The 22,730-nt window shown below is 42.9% G+C and overlaps 3 protein-coding genes across 5 annotated transcripts; 2 read left to right on the top strand and 1 right to left on the bottom strand.

The window, feature by feature from the left end:
* Positions 1-13,533: 13,533 nt before the first annotated feature.
* Positions 13,534-14,908, top strand: LOC125524249 (putative protein phosphatase 2C 24). Its single transcript, XM_048689328.2, has one exon. It carries the CDS (start codon positions 13,719-13,721, stop codon positions 14,679-14,681), a length of 963 nt encoding a protein of 320 aa, XP_048545285.2. The 5' UTR covers positions 13,534-13,718; the 3' UTR covers positions 14,682-14,908.
* A 142-nt stretch (positions 14,909-15,050) lies between these two features.
* LOC125524247 (polyphosphatidylinositol phosphatase) lies at positions 15,051-18,427 on the bottom strand. 3 transcript variants are annotated; one of them, XM_048689324.2, is made up of 8 exons: positions 18,224-18,427; positions 17,995-18,129; positions 17,483-17,682; positions 17,007-17,150; positions 16,640-16,854; positions 16,304-16,562; positions 15,918-16,076; positions 15,051-15,550 (listed from the first exon to the last, which is right to left on the bottom strand). In XM_048689324.2, exons 1-7 carry the CDS (start codon positions 18,306-18,308, stop codon positions 15,948-15,950), a joined length of 1,167 nt encoding a protein of 388 aa, XP_048545281.1. In that variant the 5' UTR covers positions 18,309-18,427; the 3' UTR covers positions 15,051-15,550; positions 15,918-15,947. The 3 variants fall into 3 exon arrangements, with proteins under 3 accessions (XP_048545281.1, XP_048545280.1, XP_048545282.1); XM_048689323.2 differs by having other exon boundaries at positions 15,051-15,499; XM_048689325.2 differs by having other exon boundaries at positions 15,051-15,457.
* A 63-nt stretch (positions 18,428-18,490) lies between these two features.
* On the top strand, positions 18,491-22,643 carry HDA2 (histone deacetylase 2). The gene is made up of 13 exons (XM_048689327.2): positions 18,491-18,786; positions 18,864-18,919; positions 19,014-19,131; positions 19,209-19,271; positions 19,495-19,563; positions 19,670-19,836; positions 20,176-20,240; positions 20,317-20,363; positions 20,873-20,917; positions 21,002-21,052; positions 21,547-21,633; positions 21,989-22,076; positions 22,165-22,643. Exons 1-13 carry the CDS (start codon positions 18,670-18,672, stop codon positions 22,257-22,259), a joined length of 1,068 nt encoding a protein of 355 aa, XP_048545284.1. The 5' UTR covers positions 18,491-18,669; the 3' UTR covers positions 22,260-22,643.
* Positions 22,644-22,730: the final 87 nt, after the last annotated feature.

The raw sequence follows: 22,730 nt of genomic DNA, 5'->3' as shown, positions 1-22,730 counted from the left end.
CAATTGTTCTTGTAGGCGTGTCTTGGGCCTCCAAGCGCAGAGTTTTGTAGGACAGTAGCAAATTTCCCTCAGGTGGATGACCTAAGGTTTATCAATCCGTGGGAGGCGTAGGAGGAATATGCTCTCTCTCAAACAACCCTGCAACCAAATAGCAAAGAGTCTCTTGTGTCCCCAACACACCAAATACAATGGTAAATTGTATAGGCGCACTAGTTCAGCGAAGAGATGGTGATATGAATGTAGTAATGATAGTAGATATTGATTTTTGTAGTAGGAACAATAAAAAACAACAAGGTAGCAAGTAACAAAAGTGAGCACAAACAGTATTGCAATGCTTGAAAATGAGGCCTAGGGTCCGTACTTTCACTAGTGCAATCTCTCAACAATGCTAATATAATTGGATCATATAACCATCCCTCAACGTGTGATGAATAATCAGTCCAAAGTTCTTATCTAGCGGAGAACATAAGAAAAAATTGTTTGTAGCTAGGGTACGAAACCACCTTAAATTTATTCTTTCCATGCGATCTATTCAAGAGTTCGTACTAAAATAACGCAAAGTTATTCTTTTCGTTCAATCTATCCAAGAGCTCGTACTAAAATAACACCATATGATACACATCAACCAACTCTAATGTCACCTAGATACTCCAATGTCACCGCGAGTATCCGTGAGTTGATTATACGACATGCATCAAACAATTTCAAATTCATAATACTCAATCCAATGTAAAGAACCTCAAAGAGTGCCCCAAGATTTCTACCAGAGAAACAAAGACGAGAACATGCATCAATCCCTATGCATAGATTACCCCAATGTCACGTCGGGAATCCGCGAGTTGAGTGCCAAAACACATATCAAGTGAATCATTATGATACCCCATTGTCACCACGGGTATTCATAGAAAGACATACATCAAGTGCTCTCAAATCCATAAAAGTATTCAATCCGATAAAACAAAATCTCAAAGGGGAAACTTAATTCACAACTAGAGAGGAGAAAGCGCCATATGATCCAACTATATTAACAAAGCCCGCGATACATCAAGATCGTGACATCTCAAGAACATGAGAGAGAGAGAGAGATTAAGCACATATCTACTGGTACAAACCCTCAGCCCTGAGAGTAGACTACTCCCTCCTCATCATGGTGGCCATAGGGATGATGAAGATGGACTCCAGTGATGATTTCTCCCTCTGGCGGGGTGCCGGAATGGGGTCTTGATTGTTTTTTCGTGGCTACAGAGGCTTGCGGTGGCGAAACTTCTGATCTATCGACTCCCCTAGGGTTTATGGAATATTTGGGAATTTATAGGCTGAAGAGGCAGTGCGGGAGGCCACCGAGATGGGCACAGCCCGCCAGGGCGCGCCCAGGTGGGTTGTGCCCCCCTCGGGGCACCCCTCTGGTGCTTCTTTGGCCCAAGTTGTGTCTTCTGGTCCATAAAAATTCTTTGGACTCCATTTGGTATAGATTTTCTGGATGTAAAAACCAAGCACAAAAAGCAACTGGCATTGGGCATTGGGCACTATGTCAATAAGTTAGTCCCAAAAAATGATATAAAGTTTCTATAAAATGATTGTAAAACATTGAAGAATGAAAATATAACAGCATTAATACTTCATAAATTATTGATACGTTGGAGATATATGATTATGCCATGCACTTCTAGTTCAAAAATTTATTATATTCAGTAAATGCCTAGAAATGCCTCTAGTGACTTAAATATAGCAAACAAATCCCGAAAGATGCTAAATTTGGACATGGACCATGTAATGGTGTATATTGAGTGTAAAACCAATTTCGAGGCCAACAGATGAATCAGCTGTCGCATCGTCTTCAAACCTAATTCACTCCCTCTCGAAGATGGTCCGGTTTCTAAGCAGTGCACGTCAATTTTTGTTGTTAAAACTTCTCTATTTATTATCACAAACTCGAGGGATCATATAATGATAGCATGCCAGGTTTTATGTTTTCCAGACTTTCTTTGCATTTTCTAAATAAAAAACAATAAACTCCATGTTCGGTCAGAGTCCTAGCATTCTAAATTTTGGAACTCCTATTTTATTCTTTGATAAGGCCTAAACGTGGACTTAAGAACACAAATATGGTTTTTGAACACAATATTTTCAACTATTTTATGCACTTATTGTTCAATTTAATATTATATTCACTAAATGCCTAGAAAAACATTTAATGGATTAAATGTAGCAAACATACCCTGAAATATGCCAAAAATTTGACAACAAATACTATTGTATCTTGAGTGTATTAATATTTTCAAGGCCAACACATGAAGCAACAGTAGCATCGCTTTCAGACCTGACTCGCTCCCTCTCGAAACCCTTATTATTCCTAGGAGGTGGACTGGTTTTAAGTAGGTTATCATGAAAGTGCATGTGGCACTTAAGTATATTTTGGTGTGATGACAATATGATTAGAGGAACTAATATCGGTTGCTAAAGTCTATCTCAGGATATTGGTTGCATGAAGATTCCGTTGGATTTGTGTGACCCCCCCCCCCAATTCAAAAAGGTTAAGGCATGGTTTACCGACGACTTGAAGGTTTTCGTTTGGTTCGCTTTGAGTCGTAGGAAAAACCGCACTATTAAGAGGGGTCATTGTGGAATAAATGTCGTGTGGGAATGCCTCCTATTTTCATTCTCCAGCCCTCCTACACCTCCTTCTTTGTTCCTCTTTGAGTTGTGCTTTGTCGTGGTGTCCTGGTGGTTCTTCAATAAGTTTTTGGACACCCCGTTGATACGTCTCCATCGTATCTACTTTTCCAAACACTTTTGCCCTTGTTTTGGACTCTAACTTGCATGATTTGAATGGAACTAACCCGGACTCACGATGTTTTCAGCAGAATTACCATGGTGTTATTTATGTGCAGAAACAAACGTTCTCGGAATGACCTGAAACTTCACGGAGCAACTTTTCAGAAAATATGAAAAATACCTGCAAAAGATGAAGGCAGAGGGCCCACCACCTCTCCACGAGGGTGGGGGGCGCGCCCCCTACCTCGTGGGCCCCCTGTTGCCTCTCCGACTCCAACTCCAACTCTATATATTGTGTTTCGGGGAGAAAAAATCAGAGAGAAGAAATCATCGCGTTTTACGATACGGAGCCGCCGCCAAGCCCTAAAACCTCTCAGGAGGGCTGATCTGGAGTCCGTTCGGGGCTCCGGAGAGGGGAATCCGTCGCCATCGTCATCATCAACCATCCTCCATCACCAATTTCATGATGCTCACTGCCGTGCGTGAGTAATTCCATTGTAGGCTTGCTGGACGGTGATGGGTTGGATGGGATCTATCATGTAATCGAGTTAGTTCTGTTAGGGTTTGATCCCTAGTATCCACTATGTTCTGAGATTGATGTTGCTATGACTTTGCTATGCTTAATGCTTGTCACTAGGGCCCGAGTGCCATGATTTCAGATCTGAACCTATTATGTTTTCATCAATATATGAGTGTTCTTGATCCTATCTTGCAAGTCTATAGTCACCTATTATGTGTTATGATCCGTTAACCCCGAAGTGACAATAATCGGGATACTTACCGGTGATGACCGTAGTTTGAGGAGTTCATGTATTCACTATGTGTTAATGCTTTGTTCCGGTTCTCTATTAAAAGGAGGCCTTAATATCCCTTAGTTTCCGTAAGGACCCCGCTGCCACGGGAGGGTAGGACAAAATATGTCATGCAAGTTCTTTTCCATAAGGACGTATGACTATATTCGGAATACATGCCTACATTACATTAACGAACTGGAGCTAGTTCTGTGTCACCCTAGGTTATGACTGTTACATGATGAACCGCATCTGGCATAATTCTCTATCACTGATCCATTGCCTACGAGCTTTCCATATATTGTTCTTCGCTTATTTACTTTTCTGTTGCTATTGCTATCATCACTACAAAATACCAAAAACATTACTTTTACTCCTGTTACCTTTTGCTACCGTTACCACTACTATCATATTACTTTGCTATTAACACTTTGCTGCAGATATTAAGTTTCCGGGTGTGGTTGAATTGACAACTCAGCTGCTAATACTTGAGAATATTCTTTGGCTCCCCTTGTGCCGAATCAATAAATTTGGGTTGAATACTCTACCCTCGAAAACTGTTGCGATTATCAAGACTATTTTCTGGCGCCGTTGCCGAGGAGCATAGCTCTATTCTTTGAGTCACTTGGGATATATATCTGCTTATCATTATGAAGAACTTGAGAGATCCAAAAACCAAGATCTATCCCTCAACTATGAGGGGAGGTAAGGAACTGCCATCTAGCTCTGCACTTGATTCACCTCCTGTTTTGAGTAAGCTTGCGACACCTACACCTGCTTCTGCTATTCGTTCTGATATGTAGCATGTTATTGATGATGCCACTTCTGCTATGCATGATACTTATGATGAAACTACTTCTATGCCTGATACTACTGTGCCACTTGGTAAATTTCTTGATGAACAACTTGCTAGGGCTAGAGAGATTGAAAATATTGAATCTGATGATACTGATGAAAGTGATGACGAAGAATCACTTGTTATTCCTAAGGGTTATGTTTTTGATCAAGAAGCTTCTTTCGCTATTTTAGCTTGCAAAAATAGAAATGAACTCAAAAGGTTATTAGCTAAATGGAGTAAGCAATCTCTAAATGCTAGAATGAAACCTGACCCTGCTTTTGCTACTTCACCTATCTTTGTTACTGATAAGGATAATGAATTCTCTGTTGATCCTGATATAATTACTTTGGTTGAATCTGATCCTTTTCATGGTTATGGATCTGAAACTGTTGTGGCACATCTTACTAAATTGAATGATATAGCCACCCTGTTCACTAAAGATGAGAGAACTCGTTACTTTTACATCCTTTAAATATTTCCGTTCTCATTAAAGGGTTATGCTAAGATATGGTTTAATTCTCTTGATCCTGGTTGTGTGCGTAGTCCCCAGGATATGATTTATTACTTCTCTGCTAAATATTTCCCTGCTCATAAGAAACAAGCTGCTTTAAGGGATATATATAATTTTGTGCAAATTGAAGAAGAGAGTCTCCCACAAGCTTGGGGGATGCTTCTCCAATTACTTAATGCTTTGCCTGATCATCCTCTTAAGAAAAATGAAATACTTGATTTCTTTTATAATGGACTAACCGATACCTCCAGAGATTACCTGGATAGTTGTGCTGGTTCTGTTTTCAGGGAAAGAACACCGGATGAATCTGAAATTCTATTGAATAATATGTTGGCAAATGAAAATAATTGGACACCTCCAGAGCCAATTCCTGGGCCTATTCCTAAACCAACTCCGAAGAAGAGGGGTATTCTATTTCTCAGTCCTGAAGATATGCAAGAGGCAAAGAAATCTATGAAAGAAAAGGGTATTAAAGCTGAAGATGTTAAGAATTTACCTCCTGTTGAAGAAATACATGGTCTTAGTTTACCACCTATTGAAGAAACATATGATCTTAATCCTTTACCTATTGAAGAAACTCATGGTCTTGATAATCCGACACAGGTAGTAAAGGTAAATTCTCTCTATAGATATGATAAAGCTGAAATCCCATTTACTAAATTTGCTAGCCCATGCTTAGATGAGTTTGATAAATTTATGGCTAAGCAAGAAGACTTTAATGCTTATTTTGGTAGACAATTGAAATACAATTCAAATATGCTTGAATACTTGGGTGATTATATGGCTAATGTCAAAGGTGAACTTAAACTTATTAGTAAACATGCTTCTATGAACAAGTACTTAAAGCTCAAAATGATTTGCTCAATGAATTGAATAGTAAAGATAATGATAATGTTGTTAGAGTGGCTACTAGAACCGGTAGAATGACTCAGAAACCTTTGTATCATGAAGGCCACCCTAAGAGAATTGAGCAAGATTCTCAGAGAAATAATATAGATGCACCAAGTCCTTCTAAAAGGAAGAAAAAGAAAAATGATAGGACTTTGCATGCTTCTAGTGATCCTATTGTTGAAACACATGAGAATCCAAATGATATTTCTATTTCTGATGCTGAAACACAATCTGGTAATGAACCTGAAACTAGTAATGATGTTACTGATAATGTTCATGATGATGCTCAACCTAGTAATGATAATGATGTAGAAATTGAACCTGCTGTTGATCTTGATAACCCACAATCAAAGAATCAACGTTATGATAAGAAAGATTTTGTTGCTAGGAAACATGGTAAAGAAAGAGAGCCTTGGGTTCAGAAACCCATGCCTTTTCCCCCCAAACCATCCAAGAAAAAGGATGATGAGGATTTTGAGCGCTTTGCTGAAATGATTAGACCTATCTTTTTGCGTATGCGATTAACTGATATGCTCAAAATGAATCCTTATGCTAAGTATATGAAAGAAATTGTCACAAATAAAAGAAAGATACCGGAAGCTGAAATTTCCACCATGCTTGCTAATTATACTTTTAAGGGTGGAATACCAAAGAAACTTGGAGATCCAGGAGTACCCACTATACCATGCTCCATTAAAAGAAACTATGTTAAAAATGCTTTATGTGATCTTGGAGCCGGTGTTATTGTTATGCCTCTCTTTATATCGTAGACTTGATTTGAATACGTTGAAACCTACTGAAATATCTTTGCAAATGGCTGATAAATCAACTGCTATACCTGTCGGTATTTGTGAGGATGTGCCCGTTGTAGTTGCAAACGTTACTATTTTAACGGATTTTGTTATTCTTGATATTCCCGAGGACGATAGTATGTCTATTATTCTTGGAAGACCCTTTTTGAATACTGCAGGGGCTGTCATTGATTGCACTAAAGGCAATGTCACTTTTCATGTTAATGGTAATGAGCATACGATACACTTTCTGAGGAAACAACCTCAAGTTCGCAGTATCAACTCTATTGGAAAAATTCCATCGATTATATTTGGAGGTTTTGAATTTCCTCTTCCTACTGTCAAGAAGAAATATAATATTCTTATTATTGGGGATGTGCATATCCCCGTTGAGGTAACATAGTGTTATTCGAAATTTCTCCGGTTCCATGTTATTCGGAATGAGTTCGTTAACAAGACTTGATCAACCTTGTTAGTGGATTCCTTTTGATGATCATGAGATGGATGAAATAACCTTCTGTACCCCACTTTTACTTTTTGTTATTTATATTAAATAAATAAAATATTTTTCTGCCTATTATCTGATTATCCGTGCAATATAAAAATACCCCAAAAATAAAAGTTCTCCAAATGCCCTGAAATTTAAATATGATTTTTTCTAGAATATTTTAGAATATTTGGCACTGAGAACACAGTAGGGGGTCAACCACCTGCCCACGAGGGTGGAGGGCGCGCCCCCTGCCTCGTGGGCCCACGGTGGCCCTCCTCCACTTATCCTTTCACCCACACACTCCTTCTTCCTCCCCCAAACACGAATATTCAACTCAAACCCGAGTCCAAGCTCGTTTTGCTACCATTTTCGATCTCCTTGCTCAAAGCACCTCTCACAAAACTGCTTGGGAAGATTGTTCCTTGGTACGTGACTCCTCCATTAGTCCAATTAGTTTTTGTTCTAGTGCTTTATTCATTGCAAATTTTTGCTACTTAGGTGACCCTGTTCTTGAGCTTGCATGTCAAATTTATATGGTCAAAAGTAGTTTTGATGCATGATATAGGCCCTAGGCACTTGTAGGGATAGTTGCTATCAATATTATTGAGTTTGGTTTACTTTTATTTTGAAGTTACTAAAAAATTCAGAATTTTTCAGAGGAAGAAAATTGCTTAGGAAAATGTTCCAAGGTGGTTCCTCAAGGAAGCAAGGACCCAGGCTTGCAATGCGTGATGCTGATGAAGAGCCACCAAGAGACGCTCCAGTGCGTCCTTGTGAGTGGCCTTCTGAAAATTTTATGGATCGAGCAGGAATTAAAGAAGAATTTAACGCATATTTGCGTAACGCCGATCTTGTGAGCTTCGAGGAAGAGAAATGCAGTCAGTATCACAACCTCACCAGTACCTTTGTGAGGAGGTTTGAATTCTCAACTTCACGTAATTCTCCAACTGTCCTGTTTGATCTTTATGATAATTCCTATACTATGGACTTAGAGGATTTTACCACTGCATGCAAACTTCCACAATGGGGTAGTATAAGGGATCCTCGCAAATCTGAATTTAGAGATTTTCTTGCTAGCATAATTGTGGGAGAATCTAGAGATATTACACAAGCTACCATAGGGAGCATTCACTTTCCTGCTATACATTACTTTGCTCTCTTCATAGGTATATGGATTAATGGTAAAGATGAGGCATGTCACATGTGTGTCCCTGACCTCAGTATTCTTACGAGTGCTGTGTTAGCAGATAAATCTTATAATTTGGGAGCCATTGTTGCACGTAGGTTGCATCTTAATAGATTTAATGGTGATTTCTTTGGTGGAATTTATGCAACCCGCATAGCTAATTTTCTTGGTGTAGCCATATGCGAAGATGATATTGAATTACCTCCGGCTTATCTAGATTTTAATGCTATGGTTCACCACCAGTTTGTCGAGAGGAACGAATCACCTCTCCAGTATCGACTAATCTTTGATAGACGTCGTGCTGTCCGTATTACTCTCCCTGCTCCTGCCTTCTTTGATTATCAGGCAAGAGGAAGATATACTATCACCAGAGAGGAGGCAGATGAGTACGAGAGGAGAGCGGAGGCCGCTCGTCGCCACGCTGCAGCTCAGTAGGCGATAGCCGCTGCATCGCAGTACGACCCCAACTATTATTATGGATATCCGCCAGGCCAGCCGTGGCCATAGACCAACTTAGGCCAAAAGCCTAAGCTTGGGGGAGTATGTATTTCCCATCGACATTACATTTATGTTCACACACTCATTGCTAGATGTCGATGCTTATACTTTTTCATTGTATCATCCATGCTAGTTTATTTTCCTTTTTATGCTTTCTTCTTGTGTGTTTAATAAACCTTAAGAAAAACAAAAAAATTAGTTGTAGCTTTTAATCAGTTTAATTTCCATGCTTGTAGTAGTAATTAAAAAGAAAACCCAAAAAGATTTCTTGTTCTTCTTTTGCTTGTTGGGAGCTTTCCCGTGTAAATAGTTTTATTTCTTTTCTTTCCTTTGGGGGTCGATAGGAGAAGACCATAATTAAATTGTTGAAATGGCTCTTATATGCATTATTGTTTATCTGACCAAAGAGCCCATATTGCCTTGTCTTCTCCTATTTATTGAATGCCTGCAGATTCCAGCTTAGTCCAATGCACGAGCACTATTATTATTATTCACATCATTCGATCGTGCAAGTGAAAGGCAATTATGATGATATATGATGGACTGGCTGAGATGAGAAAAATTGGTATGAACTCGACCTCTTTTGTTTTTGTAAATATGATTAGTTCATCGTTCCTGATTCAGCCTATTATGAATAAACATGTTTGCAATGACAACTAGAGATCATAGTTTCTTGTGCCATGCTTGATTAGCTATGAGTTATAATCGTTTACCTTGCGTGCCAATATGCTATTGAAATAGTTGTAATGTGGTATGATAGGGTGGTATCCTCCTCTGAATGATTTAAGTGACTTGACTTGGCGCATGTTCATGCATGTAGTTGAAACAAAATCAACATAGCCTTCACGATATTTATGTTCATGGTGGATTATATCCTACTCATGCTTGCATTTGGTGTTGATTAATTTTAATGCATGTTCATGACTGTTGTCGCTCTCTAGCTGGTCGCTTCCCAGTCTTTTGCTAGCCTTCACCTGTACTAAGCAGGAATACTGCTTGTGCATCCAAACTCCTTAAACCCCAAAGTTATTCCACACGAGTCCACTATACCTACCTATATACGGTATCTACCTGCCGTTCCAAGTAAATTTGTATGTGCCAAACTCTAAACCTTCAAATAAATATCCTGTTTTGTATGCTCGAATAGCTCATGTATCAACTAGGGCTGTTTGTATCTTCCATGTTAGGCGGGTTATTCTCAAGAGGAGTGGACTCCGCTCCTCACTCACGAGATAAATGGCTGGTCACCGGGATGCCCAGTCCCATACTTTATGCAAACTAAATCAAAATAATTGCAAACAAAACTCCCCCTGGGACTCTTGTTAGTTGGAGGAACTCGTTGTTTCGAGCAAGCCATGGATTGATGCTTGTTGGTGGAAGGGGGAGTATAAACTTTACCATTCTGTTTGAGAACCGCCTATAATGTGTGTAGCATGGAAGATATCGCCATCTCTTGGTTTTTATGTTGACAATGAAATTATACCGCTCAAAATATTATTCACCTCTGTTTCAAAACCGAGCTCTGGCACCTCTACAAATCCCTGATTCCCTCTGCGAAGAGCCTATCTATTTACTTTTATGCCGAGTCATCATCCTCTTATTAAAAGACACCAGTTGGAGAGCACCGCTGTCATTTGCATTCATTATTGTTAGTTTACATTGAGTATGACTTGATTGGATCTATTTTACCATGAATTATAATGTCTAGTCAGTCCTTGGTCTTTAAAGGTGCTCTGCATTTATGTTTTGCGGTCTCAGAAAGGGCTAGCGAGATACCATCTTGTTATATCATATTATGATTGTTTTGAGAAAGTGTTGTCATCCGAGATTTATTATTATGGCTCGCTAGTTGACTATGCTATTGATATGAGTAAACTTGAGACCTATGCGTTATTGTGAATGTGGTATGACCTGAAACTTTACGGAGCAACTTTTCAGAAAATATGAAAAAATACCTGCAAAAGATGAAGGCCAGGGGGCCCACCACCTCTCCACGAGGGTGGGGGCGCGCCCCCTACCTCGTGGGCCCCCTGTTGCCTCTCCGACTCCAACTCCAACTCTATATATTGTGTTTCAGGGAGAAAAAAAATCAGAGAGAAGAAATCATTGCGTTTTACGATACGGAGCCGCCGCCAAGCCCTAAAACCTCTCGGGAGGGCTGATCTGGAGTCCATTTGGGGCTCCGGAGAGGGGAATCCGTCGCCATCATCATCATCAACCATCCTCCATCACCAATTTCATGATGCTCACCGCCGTGCGTGAGTAATTCCATCGTAGGCTTGCTGGACGGTGATGGGTTGGATGAGATCTATCATGTAATCGAGTTAGTTTTGTTAGGGTTTGATCCCTAGTATCCACTATGTTCTGAGATTGATGTTGCTATGACTTTGCTATGCTTAATGCTTATCACTAGGGCCCGAGTGCCATGATTTCAGATCTGAACCTATTATGTTTTCATCACTATATGAGTGTTCTTGATCCTATCTTGCAAGTCTATAGTCACCTATTATGTGTTATGATCCGTTAACCCCGAAGTGACAATAATCGGGATACTTACCGGTGATGACCGTAGTTTGAGGAGTTCATGTATTCACTATGTGTTAATGCTTTGTTCCGGTTCTCTATTAAAAGGAGGCCTTAATATCCCTTAGTTTCCGTAAGGACCCCGCTGCCACGGGAGGGTAGGACAAAATATGTCATGCAAGTTCTTTTCCATAAGCACGTATGACTATATTCGGAATACATGCCTACATTACATTGACGAACTGGAGCTAGTTCTGTGTCACCCTAGGTCATGTCTTGTTGAGCTCCACCATTGCTACACCTCCATTTTGCTCATTAATCTCAATTCCTCCACCCAAACTTGTTGAAACTTTGGGGATTGGGAGAGCAAGACCCGATCTACACTTTGACCAAACCAAATCGTGTTCCCCACAATATTTGTCCACCATTGACTTGTTACTCTTGGAGCTTGGGCTCCTAGGCGGTTAGAGGTTCCTCCGGAAACTTTCTTGCTTGTGGTGTGCTCCAGAGAAGTTTGTAAAGGTGTGGTGGTCGCCTTCAAGACCAACCCCGAGTGATCCGAGGCTCATCCGTTGGGGTGACTTGAAGAAGATTACCGTGAGCCTTCAGTGGCGTTCTGCAAGCTTTGGCTCCGGCACCGCTCCAAACGGAGAGTAGCTCTTCCCCAATGAAGAGTGAACTTCTGGATAAAATCCGCGTCCTCGTCTCACTTGTGGTTAATCCTTTCCCGCACCTTACTTTGCTTTGTATGCTTGTTGGCTTGCTACTTAGATTGTTGCCTAGCATTTTTAGCTTGGAGCTTACTTGTCATATAGGTTGCATTCACCTAGTTGCATATCTAGTGAACCCTATTTATCCACTAAGCCCTAAAATTATTAAGATTAAAATTTATAGTCTCCTATTCACCCCCCTCTAGTCGACCGTATCGATCCTTTCAATTGGTATCAGAGCATCGTGCTCTAATATAAGGTTTTACAACCTTTGACGATATGGTCGATCTAGGGAATGAGGGAGGTGGCGCACCCATTGCGGAGGATGGTCAAAACCTACCCCTCGCCACACCCGAGGCACTTGGTGCCCCGGTCGTTGCTCCCGCCGCTCCTATTAACCCGGGTGCCCCTTTGACCGCGGCCGATATTCTTTCAATGTTTGCAGACCGCAAAGCCTCTATATATGTTGTAATAAGTTTGGTCCTCGGTCAAGGAGGAAATTGATGCTTGCTTAAAGCCCTCGACATCCGCATCAAACTCATTTGATCCAAATGCCATTCATGATGCGGATGACTCGAGAGAACCTCTTGCATCTCCGGCTCATACTCAAGTTCCCACGTACAATGTCGTGGAATCTTTTTACTCACCTCAACCTTTGCAACACCCTCGCATTAATCTTGTTGGGCATCCGCCCCCTTTGAAAGCTAATGCGTTTGCTAAGTGAAAGATAGATATGGAGTCTTACATGCACAGTGCTTCAACCCAACTGTGGTGGATTGTGGTTAATGGATTCAACCCCAAGGATCCAATGAATCTCACTCCAAGAGAAGCGGTTGATGACCAACTCAATGCAACCGCACACAACATGTTGCTCATCGCTGTGACCGAAGACTATAGTGACTCCATTGCTCTCCTTAAAACCGCAAAGGAAATATGAGATTGCCTTGAGGAGGCTCTCGAAGGAGATGGCAAATTTATTGTGAAGAGGATGACAATTTTAATTTAAGTATGATGGCAAATTTACATCTCCGGAACATGATTTTTTTTACTATGTAGCATCTTAAATATACTTGCATAGCCATAGCATTTTTTAATTTATTTCCATGGCAAAAGGACTGCATTTTTGTCATGGCAAAAATACTTTTTATTCACATTGCAAATTTTAGTTTAAGTTGCCATGGCAAATTTCCTGGTTTTTAAAGACATGGCTTTTATTTGTCATAGCAAAGAAAAACAAAATTATGGCCTTTTTATTATGTTTCGCTACTGGCTTTTTTCTCCGTTTTTATATTTGCAGGAAAGGGCGCGAACCGAAATCGTTCCTATTTCGGTCTGGGAACGTTCAACCAATATCGACATCCTAAAAAAAAAAGGCTGCAGTGACCCCATCCTACGGTATACGATACTCCTGTACCGTACCGGAAGCGAGTCCTATACGGTCTGCTTCTACGCGCGTCAGCTCGAAGGCAAAGCAGAGCCAACAACTCCCGCCCCGCGAATTCGAATACGAAGAGGAGCCGCAAGCGCTGGCGCGCCGGCGAAGAAACGCGGGAGCTCGCGAAGCCAAGAACCCTAGCGCGATCGATCGCGAGCGAGTAGTATAATAAGCCAGGAGGACCAAGAACTCGATCGATCCATCGACCGCCCGAGAACCCCAAGCCAGAGGGAGCAAAGGACTCGCGCGCCCGATCCATCGAGAACTCCAGCGAGGCCAATGGAGGCGCCGCCGCAGATCCGCCAAACCCTAAGCGAGATCAGCAGCCGGACCCCCGCGGCCCTCCGGATCGCCGTGGGCATCCGCCTCGGGAGCCTGCCGCCCTCCGCCGCCGCCGGCCGCGAGGACGTCGCGAGTTACGCCGCCTCCCTGGCGCGGCAGCTGCAGCCTCGCGCGCGGCGGAGCAATCCCCCCACGGGCGCGGCCTTGAGGATGAGCGCCGCGTCGTGCTACTTGCCGGAGCACGACGAGGACGCGCACTTCTTCCACGCCGTGGCCGGCGTCATCGGCGTGGCGGACGGCGTCGGGGGATGCCGCCTGGAGGGCCTGGACGCCGCCGCGTTCTCGCGCGGGCTCATGGCGAGCGCCCTGTCGGAGGTCGTGGCGTCCTCCTCCGCCGCGCCGCCGCCCGGCGGCATCTGCCCCTACGCGCTGCTGGAGAAGGCGTACCAGCAGACGACCGCGTCCGGCACGCCGGCGGCGTCCACGGCCGTCATCGTGTCGCTCGCCGGGAGGGCCCTCAGGTGGGCGTACGTCGGCGACAGCGGCTTCGCCGTGTTCCGCGACGGCCGGATCCTGCACCGGTCGCAGCCGCAGCAGTGCTACTTCAACTGCCCGTTCCAGCTCAGCTCCGACTCCGACGACAGCAACAAGGTCAGCGACGCGGCAGTGGGCGAGATCGCCGTGGAGGAAGGCGACGTGGTGGTGGTCGCGTCCGACGGGCTCTTCGACAACGTGTTCGACGCGATGCTGGAGAAGATCGTGCAGTCGGGCCAGGCGCTCAGCTTCACGCCGAAAAACATGGCCGACATCATCGCCAGCCAGGCTTACGCCGCGGCGAGGCGTACCCAGGACACGCCCTTCAGCGTCGCCGCCCGGGAACACGGACGGAATAAAACCGGAGGGAAGAAGGACGACACCACCGTCGTCGTCGCCTTCATCGAGTCTCGGGACATGGCATGATCTTACCATAGCTACCTAGGGATGCAGTGATGAGCATCAGTATAGGAGTTAGCATGGTCGTATCATATGTAGTGGTGTCTGTTATTACATCAGGAGTTGGTAACTTCGTATGGTCTTGCTACCATGAGACTTAGCATGATCTTACCGAAGCTACAGTGTGTCATCACATTCCTTGGTTAAATCAATTATATTATTCTTTCTTAGTACAATGTATTACTGGCTTCCTTGGTTAAAGATTCTTTGGAAATGTATTACTGGCTTCGTTGGTTAAATATTCTTTGGAAATGTATTACTAGCTTCGTTGGGTAAAGATTCTTTGGAAATGTATTACTAGCTTCGTTGGGTAAAAGCCATCATAAAACTACAGGATAAGAGAATCGAGTACCGCCTGACGTTCCTCATTTAAAAAGGCACCATCATTTGTCAAAACAACCTGTACTGGAAGTGAAAATTTTCCAGTAGCCTCATCAGCCACAACCAAGAAACTGTTACAGCATGAATAGTGATGAAGGGTTAGGGTGACAAAGCTACTAAAAGCCATCACCAAAACAACTGGTGAGTTCCTACATGATCACCCTGCTACTCCTAACCAATATCGTGTATGAATGCTCCACCTTCCACGGGGAGCCTTGCCACCAATCTCTCGTACTGCCGAGCTACCCTCAACAGTCTGGATCACCCTGTTTTCCTTCTGCGCAACCTCAGTTCCTCATGACTCTATTTGCATTATGTGGCGCTTGAATTCTTGTAATCACTCAGAACTGCAGAGTTGGAGCCTGTGACAAATAGATACATATCTGGTGCTCAACAAGGATCAACTGTGAAAAGAAGACAAGGCTGTTTCAGAGCAAAGCACACTTTGTAGAAACCTGTAAACAAGTTATAAGCCGTACATAAAGCATTAGACAAACAAGGGGGCTGAGGAGCAAAAGGAGAAACCCGCCCCAAAAATCTAGGGCTTCGTGAATATGAACTAAATCCTTTTGTGTTTTCTTTCATATATAAAATAAAATGTAAACAAAGACTACTAAACCTTGTTCGGTTAAACCTCTCTCAAAGAGGATTGGAAAGGATTTGAGGAGGATTTTGACTTGTAGGGGATTTCATCCTCCTAAATCCCCTTCAAACCTCTTCCAACTGAACAAGTCCTAATTGTGTTGAATGAACTAAGATGAAGGAAAATAAAGCACAAAATGCTGAACCAGCTTGTGATGTCTATAAGGAGAGAAAAAGTACCAGAAGTAACTTCAGTGTGGAACAAAAGGTTCAGAAGTCATATTTTGTTCTGCCACTCTTCAAGATTAGGCACAACATATCAGATAATTGAGAGGTTGAATTGTAGAAATCCCATGCCTCGAGCATCAAACGCTTTCTTGAACCTTTGAAATGGACAACCTAAGAACATTATATCAGATTTGGCATGTTATCATATATTTAATGAAAAAAATGCTGGATATATTAACATGCCCCAAAATCAGCAAGCGGAACACTGGACAAGTGGCAACAATGAAAAGCAGTGTACTAGTAATATAACTGTGCAACTAGTGGTTAAACAAAGCTAAATTTTATCACGAGGAGAACATGGATAGAATAAGTTCTTAAGAGTAGGAAACATACTGTACCTTAACATCCAAGGGCATACCATGAAACTGTCCAGCACCCTCAGGTGGAGTCCAATTATAAACTTCACAAGGCAAAAACAGAACAGATGCTCCATTGACTTCACCAGTAAATGTTTCATGCCTAGAAAACTTCCCAAAGGCTGATGGTAGATAAGACTTCACAACCCATGCCAGTGCTAACTGATCACCAAGCATGCGGGACGCCTTCATATACTTTAGATTGTATGCTTTAAGAACCTCGTTGAAGAAGTCGATAGCCCTGAAAGCAAATGACGGAATTATTTAACTCAATGCCAAGTTTTCATACCAAGATCTGTTACATAGATGTTCACTTACTTAGAGATGCCATCTCTGGTCCCTCTCACCGCTACAAATCCAGAGTTCAAGGGTTGGCCTTTGTTATTACGAAAAGTAAGAGCAAGGTGCCAATGAGGATAGCTCGTGAAGATATGTCCAAGATCCTCAACCACTGCCATATCAGAGTCAGTGAAAACAAAATGACGAACACAGTTCACACGGTCAACCTCCTCAAGTTTTAGCTCTAGAAAGGCCTACATATGGACCAGACACACAAATATATCAGTCTTCTGAAAAAATTAACACATACAGATGGTTGCATGCAGTAATATTTCCAAATCATGCAACCAGTACTTCCGAAAAAAGCATATGCAGGAAGATGTTTGCATGAAGCATACAAACTTACAATGTAGGACTTGATCCTCTGAAGCATCAGGTTGCCCCGAGAATAATTTCCCTCGATAGGCAGTATTGAGGCCTTCCCTTGATTTATTGACAACTTGGATTTAGGATCAGTCAATATTATCACATTGCTTTTTGGCATTGACACCTACATAGTTCTATAAATAAGATCAGATGTTAAGCAAACATCCTTGCAATCGATAATGCAGGAAGATCATGTGTTCCTTCTACTTTTTGAGGATTCAATTTATATGCCAGAAGGCAATCAAACATACTACATAAAAGAAGAGGGGAGTCAGAGTGGTATCAATGTTCTATTTACAGTGTTCGCTGTAATTTCTTCTCTTTCTCTACTACCATTGAACTACTCTCAGTATTCTCTTAGCTGACAGTGATTATGAATCATTCCCAACATGATAAGAAATTCAATTATCTTCATAGTTAGTGGACAGCACAAACAAGAGGAAAAGGAAGATCCACCTGTATGAAGCTGATGAAAGTGTTAAGAATGGCCATGGACCTTTCCTCCTTGCTATAAAAATGCTTTCCAACAGTTACAACATCCGATGACCGTTTGCCAGCCCCAGCTGGGTCAGAACTATAGGTTGTGAATACTGTAACAAAAGAAACATGCTCTCCCGGTTCACTTGACAAGCTTATCTTATTCACAGCTTTAAGTCCTGGAGAAAATGGTAAAATGCAGTCAGTGGATACACAATAGATGCTGATTCCGTTCACGCTACAGAAGTATGAATAATCTTATGTGGTATCCTGCAGCATTAACTGGCACTATTAAGCATACACAGGACATTCTAGACCGTGATCAATTTTACATTCAGAACAGCATGTTACAATCTTTAAGCACTGATAACGGGATTCTCGTTTCCTAATCTCCTTGGAGTTGTTTCAAACTGGTACAATGCAGTTAGAGCTTACAGTGCAAATGAGAATCACAAGTCACAATGCGAGCAACCGAAACTAAGAGGAGAAACCTTGGCACTGGAGGCGATCGGGGCGGCCCTGGCCGGCGGCAGGGCCGAGCACGAGGCGGTCGGGACGCTTCGGCAGAGCGGGAGGCGGCATGCCCAGCTCCCTCTCCGGCGCCCAGCTCAAGCGCAGCCTGGAAACTGCAAGAAGCGACACCAGATTGGATCGTCAGCAGGGCGAACCGCGCAGTGTGTGTGCTGGAATCGAGGGGTGGAAGGCGTCGCGGGGCCGTACCGGAGTAGATTAACGGCGCGAGGAGGATGAGGAGCAGCAGCGGGATGAGGGGGACGCCGCGGCTTCGGGGCCTCGAGATCGCCATGGAAGCGGCGGCAGCGGAGCGAGAGCGAGTTTCCCCTCGGCGGCGGCGGTGGATATTTTACATTCAGCCACCGTTCTTCCGCGTAAATTGCATTCGTGCGCTCCAAACTCCAGAGATTCCGTGAAGCAAGGGAAGGAGGGCTATCAATGCAAATATCCAACTTCACAAGAACTTTCTCAGAAAAAGTAGAGCACCGCCACGCCACCGAGTGATTCTGATTCTCCCGAGCCCCATCGCCATGGCGCCTCTGCCCCGCGGGAGGTAAGCGGCAACACAACGCAACTCCCAGCCCAGAGCCCGCGAGACCATTCGCCCCCTCTCCATCCCCGCCCGAGCCCTCTCGTCCAGGCCGGCGGCCGGGATGTCCTCGTCGTCCGCCGCCGCCGGCGCCTCCGTGCCGGGGGCCACGCCGGCGGACGCCCTCCGCCGCAACCGTATCATCTCCAGCAAGCTCTACTTCGACGTGCCGGGCTCCAAGGTCAGTCGTCCGTCCGGGAGACGCTCCTCCGTTCACCCCCGATCACCCGTTAATCCGTGGCTGCGGTTGCCTGGCAGGCTCCGGTGGTCTACTCCACGGCGTACGACATCGCCTTCCTCGGCATCGAGAAGATGTGAGCTGCTCTGCTTCCCGCCTCTCCTCCACCGTCTGCCTAGCTGCGTAGACGTGCATCGGACCATGGCTTACGCGCGTCCTGTGATGTGCAGGCACCCGTTCGATTCCTCCAAATGGGGCCGCATATGCAGGTTCCTCACCAAAGAAGGCCACCTGGAGAAGAACCGAGTGGTGGAGCCATTGGAGGCTTCCAGGGAAGACCTGCTGGTGGTAGGAAACAATCTGTTTTCACTTGGTTCATACTGTCTGATACCCTTTAAGTTTGTTCCATGGCTCTGCTTGGCCAGGTTCACACGGAGGCATACTTGAACAGCCTCAAGAGCAGCTTCAGGGTTGCAGCCATTGTAGAGGTACTAGTTTCTCAGGGGAAGTTGAATTGGTGGCCTGATTGATAGTTTGATACTCCCTCCGTTCACAAGACTACATACGTACTGAAATGAGTGAACAAACACACTAAAGCGTGTCTATATACGTTCGATTCAGAAAAAAAAAGTTAGAACGTCTTATATTTATGAACGGAGGGAGTAGCAAATTACGATGGCACGGTTTGCTAAACGAGATGTTTTATCTCAGGTTCCTCCATTAACGCTCATTCCTAATTGGCTCGTACAGCAAAGGCTACTGTACCCCTTCCGGAAACAGGTGATCTCTCGTGATTCGGTGCTCCCGTCTGTACTGAGAAGTACCAGGTGCATAATTTGGGTGCCACTGCCAGGGAAACTCTGTAAGCTAGTTCTTTCTTCCATAGGTGGGTGGGTCCATTTTATCAGCTAAACTTGCGCTTGAGAGAGGATGGGCGATTAATGTCGGTGGAGGGTTTCACCATTGTTCGGCGGAGGAAGGGGGTGGATTTTGTGCATACGCTGATATTACGCTCTGCATTCAGTTTGCGTTTGTCCGTCTGGATATTTCAAGGTGAGAAGCCTATACTGGCTGAACTGTAGCTGTAGAAACTATGTTCCTTTAATCTCTGCAAACTATTTGTTTGGCTTATATAACATATGTGCTTGCCTGACAGCTGTAAATATATTCTGTCAAATATCTGTGTTGGTAAGCATCCTCTGTCATGCCAATCTTGCTTTATTCCCTAGGGATTTTGCTATGCTTGTTCGCATCTTCGCAAGCACCTTATGCTGCTTGGCTAGTTACCTAGTACATGTGTGGGCAGTGAATGCAAGGATGCAAACCAATATGTACATTGCTTACTAACTATTTTAGCTTCATAAGCACCTATTCCCATTTAAATACTTGCAGAGTAATGATCATAGATCTGGATGCTCACCAAGGAAATGGTCATGAGAAGGATTTTGCTCATGATGGTATGTCATATATTTTGTTCTCGTATGCATTTTGTTTTCACTACGATGACACAGTGATGCCGATTTTCACTTGCAGGAAGGGTTTACATTTTGGACATGTACAATGCTGGAATTTATCCGTTTGTAAGAACCACAATCTAGAATTCTTGTCACACCTGTGGAACGTCAATTTTTTGCTGCTGGTGGTTATGCTCTGACTACCCTTATGCAATATGTGGTTAAGGATTGCTTATGGTGTAGAGGTTATTTATCAAGAATTTTTGTCCGTGTCCTGGTGTTGAGCATAAGTTTTCTTCCCTATCCCATAAATGCATATTCTACATCATGTTTTGGAAGATACCATCCAGTTCTTTTTTCGAGAAAACGCAAAAAGATTTTGCGTTTCATTTCATTGAAAAGGAGAAGAGTTCGGTACAAATAGGCATTTACCAGAACTAAAAGAACAGCAGTCAGCTGTGTACATAAATCAATTTTTAGTGTTGCTATGATATCTATGACACCCACTCTTCGAAGATTAGTCTGTTGTTATTGTCACCAGCCTTAACTTCAGTCATTGTGTATTATCATTCCGTTTTACTTAGTACTAGTAATATTTCTTATGTTCTATGTGAACTGATGTGACTTTATTTTAGGATCATGCTGCTAAGCGATATATTGATCAGAAAGTTGAGTTAGTTGTAAGTTGGACTTTGCAAGCTGTTGATCATATTTTTCTTCATTTAATTCAAATATGAGTTGAGTGCACCATTGTGCATTTTCAGAGTGGGACAGAAACAGATGATTACTTGGATCAGCTTGACAAGGCTTTGAAGGTACCTTCACACTATTATAGATGGGGTGCTCGCTAATATTTGCATTTATAAATGGAGTTGTCCTATGCACTGCAATTCTTAGGGACAAATAGGTGAAAGATGTTATGTTAGGTGCCATATATTATACTACCTCTGTACCAAGATGTAGACGTTTTTTGGTTTTGCATAGGACATAGAAAACGTCTTACAGTTTGTTATGGATTGAGGGAGTATATGACATGATTTATGTTCTGAAGCTTATACTAAACTGGATGTAGAGGTGACTTTTAATATACTATTTTAGAATGTGATATAAAAGCATCGATGGTATTGAATGAAGTTATTTGCATCTATCTTCAACTGAAAAGGGGGTTTGAAATGGGAAAATAATATATGATGAGTTCAAAGCAGTTGGCACTTTCCCTTTAACTATTAATTCTTGTTGTCCGCGATTTAAATATAATTATTTTTACCAAACGCTATTTAGAATTCCTTTTGGAGCATGTTGTTTGCAGGTCGCCCAAACTAGATTCCAGCCCCAGCTTATTATTTATAATGCTGGGACAGACATCCTGGATGGTGATCCATTGGGCAACTTGAAGGTACTTCTCTGATCAACTCAATATTTTGACAAAGATCAGGCCCATAAGTAACTCCCTGTGCAGAATGTAGGTGCAACCTGCATAATTTTTCTAATGTTATTATCCTAAAGATTACAGAACTTAACCATGAACGCATAATTGCAACATGACTTGGTATGTTTCAATAATTCTCTCCCTAAGCTAGAATTTTCTGCCTACAACAGTAAACTGGAAAATAAATCATTGGGCGCAGAAGTATAATAAACAATAAATACTTATAAACAACATATTATTGCCTTTGTTTTGCTTGTGTTCCCTGCACTAATTAGTGTTATACTGTTATACTGCTGCTGCATGCTTTCTCCCCAAATTCTAGATAAGCCCTGAAGGTGTGGTGATCAGAGATGAGAAGGTGTTCAGATTTGCAAAAGATCAGAACATTCCACTTGTCATGATGACATCAGGTGAGCGGCTTCTCCTGCACTCTGTGTTTCTTGTTCCTTTCTGCGAATGACATACCGATTTGCTCATGCCCCACCCACCCCTTCTCAGGAGGCTACATGAAGTCGAGCGCACGTGTAATCGCAGATTCGATTACCAATCTCTCACAGAAGGACTTGATACAGCTAGGTAGCCAGCCAGACTAAAAGAGGAGCCTCTGCCACCCACAAGCGTTCAAACTGAAGGGCACATCCACATCCACTGGATGTATAGTGTGTAAGAAGAGGTTTACAGTTCTGTCATATTAGCATGTACTATAAATCACAAAAAGTCTTGTCACCTTGTACATACTGTCATAAGGCCTTTGTTTCCAAGAAGATTACGCAATAGGGAAGCTGAGAGCGCCATGATGACAAGAGAGATAACACCCGGAGATCGCCGTTGATCCCCATCGTCAAACTATACTATATACTATACGGGTTTCAGTTACTATTTTCTTGTGGGAAGCTAATAAATACTGCTTGAAGAATCTGCACTGTATAGATCTTGAAGGTTATCAAGAAGAGATATAGTATGATGTTTTTTTGTCATGCCGGCTTTCCTGACAAGACCATTTTTTGGGGCTTTCATCATCGGTTTGTTGGATGGTATCTGTTTTGTAATTCCTGCTACTTGGA

This window comes from Triticum urartu, chromosome 7A (assembly GCF_056163025.1).
Source record: "Triticum urartu cultivar PI428250 chromosome 7A, HENAU_Tu73, whole genome shotgun sequence".
NCBI classification, from domain to species: Eukaryota; Viridiplantae; Streptophyta; class Magnoliopsida; order Poales; family Poaceae; genus Triticum; species Triticum urartu.
Note: the sequence above shows the minus strand (reverse complement) of the source record. Positions and strands in the feature narration are given on the sequence as shown.

Bases quoted from the DNA above. Each gene is read 5' to 3' on its own strand.
- LOC125524249 (XM_048689328.2), top strand. From the start codon at position 13,719: ATGGAGGCGCCGCCGCAGATCCGCCAAACCCTAAGCGAGATCAGCAGC.
- LOC125524247 (XM_048689324.2), bottom strand. From the start codon at position 18,308: ATGGCGATCTCGAGGCCCCGAAGCCGCGGCGTCCCCCTCATCCCGCTG. The intron at 18,130-18,223 runs GTACGGCCCCGC...CGCTTCTTGCAG, and splicing joins CGCGCCGTTAATCTACTCCG to TTTCCAGGCTGCGCTTGAGC. The intron at 16,077-16,303 runs GTACAGTATGTT...TAATGTTCTTAG, and splicing joins GTATGCCCTTGGATGTTAAG to GTTGTCCATTTCAAAGGTTC.
- HDA2 (XM_048689327.2), top strand. From the start codon at position 18,670: ATGTCCTCGTCGTCCGCCGCCGCCGGCGCCTCCGTGCCGGGGGCCACG. The intron at 18,787-18,863 runs GTCAGTCGTCCG...GTTGCCTGGCAG, and splicing joins TCGACGTGCCGGGCTCCAAG to GCTCCGGTGGTCTACTCCAC. The intron at 19,272-19,494 runs GTACTAGTTTCT...GTTTTATCTCAG, and splicing joins GGGTTGCAGCCATTGTAGAG to GTTCCTCCATTAACGCTCAT.